Source organism: Gymnoscopelus microlampas (genome assembly GCF_963454915.1).
Source record: "Gymnoscopelus microlampas genome assembly, chromosome: 15".
Taxonomy (NCBI): domain Eukaryota; kingdom Metazoa; phylum Chordata; class Actinopteri; order Myctophiformes; family Myctophidae; genus Gymnoscopelus; species Gymnoscopelus microlampas.
In genome coordinates this window covers 32,923,943-32,932,131 of record NC_139952.1, presented here as the reverse complement: position 1 = coordinate 32,932,131, position 8,189 = coordinate 32,923,943, and the positions used below count along the sequence as shown (strand labels likewise).

General features: G+C 38.7%; 1 protein-coding gene across 1 annotated transcript; it reads left to right on the top strand.

Annotated features, from left to right (window-relative positions):
- Positions 1–1,119: 1,119 nt before the first annotated feature.
- On the top strand, positions 1,120–8,009 carry LOC311061951 (14-3-3 protein zeta-like). The gene is made up of 6 exons (XM_084080675.1): positions 1,120–1,253; positions 3,049–3,360; positions 4,087–4,210; positions 4,931–5,094; positions 6,122–6,217; positions 6,417–8,009. Exons 2-6 carry the CDS (start codon positions 3,067–3,069, stop codon positions 6,459–6,461), a joined length of 723 nt encoding a protein of 240 aa, XP_083936801.1. The 5' UTR covers positions 1,120–1,253; positions 3,049–3,066; the 3' UTR covers positions 6,462–8,009.
- Positions 8,010–8,189: the final 180 nt, after the last annotated feature.

Sequence of the window (8,189 nt, the reverse complement as noted above, 5' to 3'; positions counted from 1 at the left end):
TTATGGCTTCAAGTTTTCTCTTGGGCCATATGTTGCTCCCCCACAGGAACCTTTTTTTTCCTTCTGTAGTCCCTTTATAAGAGTTATGTAGGCTAGTTAGGTGAGCCTAGCAAGCGTTGACCAACCCATTATTAGCTTTATTAGCTGCAGCCTGCAGCTATGTTCAACTTGCTCTGACACATCTGTGAAAATTGTATATTGGTTGCGATATATTATATATTGATCCAAGGCTATACATGCGACATAACTTTGACTAAACTTACTATGGTCCTTTCATTCTAGTTTAGGATAAATATGTCTAAGTTCTCCCTATCTAATGTTGCATTGCAGGCTGTGTGCAGCTGCAGCTTAGTGTAAGGGAGCTTAGTTGGTGCTCATTAAAGTCAGATTTATCTACAGTGCGTAACGATTTTAAATTAAAATGTTTATGCGCTATGAATATATTAAACATTTTAATACACCCACCAGTGCATAAACACTTTAATTAATCCACAGTATACAGATATGGCATAGCTAAACTGGGCAAATTATTTTAGGTCACTTGCAGTGGTTCTGAATGTGGGGGTCCTAACTAAATGATGTATATTTAATGATTATCAATTATTGTTGCTACATGTACAAGTCATAACTCTATGGTAGGCTACAAGTAGGCTACAGCTAGAGAACGTACAAGAATGGCTATTTGGATCAGTTTCACTCTATTCGACAATAGGTCTATGGCCCAAATGACACAACAAGTCTTGATACACTGTCTTGTTGAACAAGACAGTGTATCAGACCTAATCATGTTTTTTTCCTGTTAAAAAACTTTAACAGGGGTCTGTGGCCTAATGCATATCATTGGGGTGTTTGAATTTAGAAAGGTTGAATCACTGCACCAGGCCCCAAGGAAACTCAAATTTAACCACTTAAACCCCAGCATGACAAGCTCGACAAGCTTGTCGATCGGCTATTTTCAGCTAAAGCTTTCCCCACAATGACAGAAAACAGAAAATACACTAGTATTAAGCCCTGAGGGACTCCGGTTACCCATATGGGGTTTAAGTGGTTAAGTTTCCTTGCCAGGCCCCCGGAAGTAGGAGGAGGCATAGGCGACATTCCTTTAGGTGCTTCAACAAAGGTGAGGGTGTGGTGAGTTACTCCCAACCTGATACTGACTGCGCTTATAAATCTGACGTGCTCTGGGTTTATAGCTATATTCTTTAAAGAGAGCGATCTTACAACCATCTGTATACAGCTACTGTGGACTAAAGGTAAGATTGAAAGCTTGCAGTAACTGAATGGTTTTGATGTCAAGAATTTGCTAAATATAAGAGTGTCCGCAGAGCAGAGCAGGTATAATCTGGTAGGGCTGCTATTCACTGGCAACTGATAAAGTGCCAACTATTACGATCTTGTAGCATTATTATAAGCAGCATTATTATAAGTATTAGTTTTCTTGGTCAAAACAGCAGTAGACTATGTGTTTCTCCCCTGCATTTAGTTGAAGCCAGTTTATGTAAAAGTTGAATTTTGTGTAGCATACCAGCTCGGGTCAAGATAACATCTAATGGAAAGGGTGACGTGATAGGCCTATGTTATGACAGAACACTTTCTTGTTGGACTTGAGCTGAATATTAATGTCAGATCAGTGTACTGTAGCCTACAATGTGATCTGCACAAATACCACATTAAAACTTTTGCGAATGTCTTTGAAACAGATTATTGCTTGTTACTAGAATTCTGATCAAATATTCTCCTTCCAGATACCGATTTACCTGAACCTGTGTGTGTGTGTTTTTAACAGCCATATGACCTGTATGGATATGTGTGTTTATGTGTTATGATTGCTATGTTGTATGGCCTGGCTCAGGGTAAACCCTTATTGTATTAGCCTACATGAACAAATACAAAAACTTTCTTGTAAATTGGCAGTCAGGCATAATTGAAAAAGAAATGCATACATCTAGGAATAAATAATAATTCCTTATGTAATTTCAATGTAGTAAAATAGAATAATACAATTGAATCAATTATAAAAACATCATTGATTATTGATCATTTATAATAAAAAAAAATCAATCCCTATTTTGGGCATGTCCTTTTAGGTGAACATTTTCCCCCAAAATTGCAGATCTACAAGCTCATCGATGTGACACATTGTTTGCTTACAGCAGATCTGCTATTTTCCCTACTTTTGCACAACACCTTTGTGCATGAAGTAGGCTATAAAATAGGGCTTAGATAGTTTATCAATTTGTTGATATTCAAACAAATATAAAAGAACACACTCCTCAACTATTAGATTAATCAAAAAAGTAATCAATATCAATATAATCGCTTGCAACATTATCGATAGTTGCAGCCTACAGAAAGCAACTATTAATTTAATAAATTGTTAAAGTGCAGCACAATTAATACATTTAAATAGTACAGTAATAGACACAGTAGTGCAACATCAACTTAAAAACTAAATTCAAAATATACAAGAATTGTTTGTGTAAATTAGCTATCATCATGTGATAAATTATGTGATGTGTAATCTCCCGTAATAACATGATCGGTGCATAAGACTCGCATACTCTCTAATCAAGCATTATTTGGAACAACTCTAGAGTAAGAGTTTCTGTATTCATTTAACTGATATTGGACTAAAATGTAACTTTTATAGTTGCATTATTTTATACAATGATCTCCTTCAACTATATGGGAGTTGAGTTATACTCTCATAATAACCTTTATATTGTGCTATACAATAAATTGCAACATTTAATGTCCAGTCCTTCTCTTACTTAACAAACATAATTTTCGTTCTTCCCTCAGTAAAAAACAACTAGTTTAACTTAAAAAAAATGTTTAAAAGGTCTTGAAGAACTTGTTTATCATAGGTTGTCCAATCCTCTCAACTTCCCTGGCCTGTTTTTCTGGTTTAGTCCCCCCACCCCACCCCTATACTCCCACCACTAGCCCGTTTCTTCTCACCTTCATACATGTCCCTCCCCCTTCACTGACCTGTCCTGTTTGCTGTGTCCTCTCCTCTTGTGTACTTCTCCCTCTTACCTCCTTCAGCCAAAACAGTAGGAAACCATGACGGACAAGGCAGATCTGATTGAGAAGGCCAAGCTGGCAGAGCAGATGGAGCGCTATGAAGACATGGCCGCCTTAATGAAGGAGTTGACAGAGCAGAACTCTGACCTCGAAGACGAGGAGCGCAACCTGCTTTCTGTGGCCTACAAGAATGTGGTGGGAGCCAGGAGGTCTGCGTGGCGGGTGATCTCCAACATGGAGTTGAAGGCCAAGACCCCTGAGAAGAGTGCGCTGGCCAAGGAGTATAGAGGGGCAATCGAGAAGGAACTGAGGGAGCTCTGCAATGATGTGCTGGTGAGGAGCTGGAGGGGAATGAAGTGATTGGGGTGGTATGCAGGTTGATGGGTGGTGTTCTTTTTTTCTTTTCTTTTTTAGGTTTTGAAGGAGGGAAGCAGGGAGGGAAGCAGGATGAGCTTTGGGGAAACCCACCAATATCTATAGAAACACTCTGACTCACCAAATGCTGAGTTAAGCGTACATACATGCAGGGCCTACACTTATTTAGATTACAAATATAAGTACTACATTTAAATTGACATTAAACCTGAACATAATTCCTTTATTGCAGCGTTGATTGACAACTTGTATGTGACTGATCAGACTAAAACCTCTTAAAAGATAGCCTTAACAATGCACATAATGGCTATACACTGTATTGCACGTACTGTATGTAGATACTTTATTGTTCCCACACTAGAAAGTGCAATTTTTCAGGCATGATTCATGCCTGAATCATGTGTGAAACAATTCAAGTAATGTACAGCAATGAAAGGAATTAGAATACACATGTCTTATCAGTGCAGAAAGATTGTGTAACAGTGCGGTGCACTACTAGGTGATGAGCAAACCAAGCATGGCTCCTATTCCTAATGGTGCCTCAAGGCCATTATATAAACACTGAATTGTGCAAGACAGACAAAGCGCTCCAAGCAGGCTGAGCATAGATCATGAAGACACATCAAGTTTTATGTTCAGGTTTAATGTAAATTTAATTGCATATACTATTCTCTCCACCTCTAGAGCCTGCTTGACAGCCACCTGATTCCCACGGCAGTTCCTGCGGAAAGCAGGACTTTCTACCTGAAGATGAAAGGAGATTACTGCCGCTACCTGGCTGAAGTGTTCACTGGAGACGAAAAGGCTTGTGAGTCCAGCAGACCCCTGTTTCTTCTACATACATGTACATGTAAATTGATGGGGCCCGCTATCAGGCCCCAGCCCAATTGCAAAAATGCTCCTATGCCAATATTTAAGAACACTGGCAGGAATGACAGAATCCAGGGCACCTTCTAACAAAGGTTTTCCTTGACATTGGCATGTCAGGAAAGAGAAGTTGTGTTTAGATGGAGGTGGTCTCTGATTAAATTAAACTGACCGGTGATCCCTTTGTTGTGGACATTTGTTGTGCTTCACAAACTGTAAGCTGTGAATTTAACCCCATATGCAGCGTAGGGCTGCAACTATTACTATTATGCAACTACTACTACTCTATGGATGTATCGATGACTCGAATAACTCAATGACTCAATAATACCCGTTGGTATTGTATTTTATATCGTTGTTATCATTGCCAAAATCCCCCAAGGTGTGTGCCAGTCACAGGTGTGTGACTAGCACCTGAGCATGGGCTCTGAGTGCTCAAAACGAGAGAAGAATATTGGGGGATTTAGACAAATGTTTGGGGGGCACTACCCACACGTTTAGCTGTGTTATTCCACGATTGCACGATCCTTACAAGTTTTACCTTGTTGTAAAGGTGAGCAATCAACGATATAAAATACAATAATACCCAATACCAATTGGTATTAATGCATAATTGTACTGTTATAAATCTTTACATTGCTAATTTTTCTTTATTTTTCAGCCATCATTACTAAATGCCAGGAAGCTTACCAGGCAGCATTTGAAATCAGCTCCAAGGATTTGGAGCCTCTCAATCCCATCCACCTGGGGCTGGCGCTCAACTTCTCAGTGTTCTATTACGAGATTCACAACTCGCCTGACAAGGCCTGCGAACTGGCCAAGAAGGTAGGAGCTCACTTCAGCTGGGTGATGGTTGGTTTCCTGTTGAATTGTAAATCCACTGAGATTTCACCATTTTAACTGTGAGTGATAAATGAAATAAAGAGAAGGTTGCGTAATGTTAGTGCAGTGATGTTTGCCTATAGAGGGGGCTCTGGCCCAAATATTTTACAGGCTTTGCATACACAATCCTGTTTCCGAAATAATTTCTCAATACCTTTTCTCAAAAATACTGTTAAGAATAAGCTTGTAGACTGGCTATTCTCTATTTTCTTAAATGGGGCTTTAGTGGTTAAGCTGTGGCATTCGAGAGCTCCCTTTGTAGATGCTACCTGTTTGCAACTCTAAAAGCATGGTTTGTGAACACTGATTGGCAGTTTGTTTCACAACTGTCATTTGGAGAAAATACATTTGCACTTTGTAATATTAAGCTTGCCTTCACAGTGGATCGACTGGAGTTTTAATTTACAGTCTAGAATAGGTCCCATTGCCCGTAGGGATGATCACACTGATAATCTGGTTGGTTGTCAGGCAACCACTGACAACCAACCTATCTGGTTTAGGTATCAGATACTGAATATTACATGTACTGGATCAAATGCCGAACCCCTAAAACCAGCTACCATTAACACTAACTGCACTATGTAAAATATACTGTAGGCCTTTCTTGATGAAATGTATCGTAGTTGAAGCTACTTTTGCAAATCAACTTTGTTGCTTAAAATAAACTGAATCCGAATTCTAAATTCTGATTTGGATACCACTTGTTCAAATAGTTTGGGCCAGCTCTTCCTATAGATTACACAATTACCACAATCTCATTGTACTAATATGCTTATGACTATAAAATGGAATTAAAAAACATCATATTCAATATTGCCTCATATTCCAAAATTGTTGCTCCTGTTTCCTCTGTGCAAGCCACTCTTATTTAGTTCCCAGCGGTATTTCATCGCACATTATATCCTCTCACAAGTGGATTTCACTCAAAATAGTTTGGGAGGTATTGACAGCTCAGAGTCTCTGTCCCCAGGCCTTTGATGACGCCCTCATGTTGCTGGACTCCCTCAAAGACTCGTCCTACAAAGACAGCACCTTGATCCTGCAGCTGCTTCGAGACAATCTGACGGTGAGTACACTGCCGTCTGCATACATGTGACATGTCGCTCTCTGCTTTTCTTTTCTGCTTTATTTATCAAAAATAATATCAAAATAATCAAATAAACGCTTTGACGCTTGCCTCTGAAATATCCTCGCTCTTTCAGATGCAGTAAGTTTGTCTGTTTCTCACCCTTCGCTTAATCAAATTCCCCCAACTTTTGTTACAGCTATGGACATCAGAAGGCCAGGGAGAAGCTGACGAGACAGAGTAGGAGGCATATAATAACTGAGTTGCAATCTGTCTTTAAAGGAAAAAACTAAACCCACACATTTTATAGTACCTCTCACCAGCCTACTTTATAGGGGAAATATTTGATTTTTACACAAGCACCCCACTAGAGGGTGCTTGCGTTCACTTGTTCAACTAAAACCAGCCACAATGTGACATTTCTACTGTGTTACTAGCATAAAATAATCTGTAAATGTCTACAGTGAATGTTGAAAATAATGTTTGAAATAGTGTCTTCAATGCAAGTGTACCATATTATGCCTGAGGTAACCTGTTTTGAAGAAAATACTTGTGTTTACAAACACAGAGACTAGCCTCTAGCAGCCAGATAATTATTTTGTGGCCAAAATAACCCCTCAATGACATGAAGAGAAACAAAACAAGGGTAAACATTGGATGTGCTTTTAAAGGATTGAGACCTCTGTGTTATTAATGTGTCTATGCACATGCATTTGAGTGCAGCTCTAGGGCCAGAGAATGGGATAATTTGGATGTTTTTTTATTGAGTGTGAAATAGTTGATGCCTGTGATTCTCCAAGCAGTGAATAAAATCTCTACCCAGACTCAAATCAGCCTACAAGCCCACAGTATTGCTTTCCCATTTACTGGAAGAAAACAAACAAAACAACTACTTGAATTGAAGCTTTACATGTTACTATACATGTAGAGCACATTTTCTCTCATGAAATCCCTTTACGGCCCATGAACACGTATGGTCTTCAAAAATTACATGATGCCTTGAAAAATTCTATCTTTCATAAGATATAATTGAAGAGCAGAAATGTATCTAAAGAGCTGATTTAGGAGAAAATGTATTGTTTTGCTAGGTGAGGTTAGATTCCAACTTGTCTAGTCCTCTCATATCTCGAGTGCTGTCAGTTAGTGATTTGTAGAGGGGACATTAGTCATGGATAAGTGAGTTCATTGTGCATTTGGGATTAGGATTGAGAGAACAGGCTGGATTCAATATTTGGAAGAACCATTTGCCAAAACTTTGGTCAATATTTGGAGATCGGATTACATTACATTTAAGTGGCGTCTTGTCAGTTTCTGTGATGTGCCCACAATAACATTTTCTATGGCATGACCTCCTCAACGGGTGGGCAATGTAATATCTAGTTATATAACATAACTTGATACTGTAATTTTTATATTCATCTTTCTTTGTTTTGTTTTTCTGTCGTGACTTTTTAGTCAGGTATTTTTGTATTTGTGCATGTGATTACTGCATTTTTTGTATTTACCTGGAATATATATGTTTCTTAATGGTGGCAGAAGGGGTAAAGGTGAAGAGTGTTTTAGGACAGGCAAGTTATCATGCACCCAACAGCTGTGTGTATCTGTATGTATTTCTAAATGTGTACATACCCAGGAAAAGACAAATAAGCTAAAAAATACAGATGAATTAAAAGTGCTACTCTGTAGATGGCAGCTTTACCAGCATTTGATACAAAGTTGTGCCATTTTGTTTAATGAGTTTAGACTTGGTGTGAATAAAAACTAAAAACAATAAACTATTCTTTCACACTTATTCAACTTGAAGTGCACATTTATTTGTTACTGCGCCTTGTTTGTTTCAGTAATAGAAATTGTGAGATTTTACAGTGTCAGTTACGTGTAATCAGCTGTTTGTTGCAACATTACCATCTTTGGGCCCCAAGCGACATCCTACTTTCTTTAGGTTTGTCTCGACTTTGAAGAAAGTTTCACG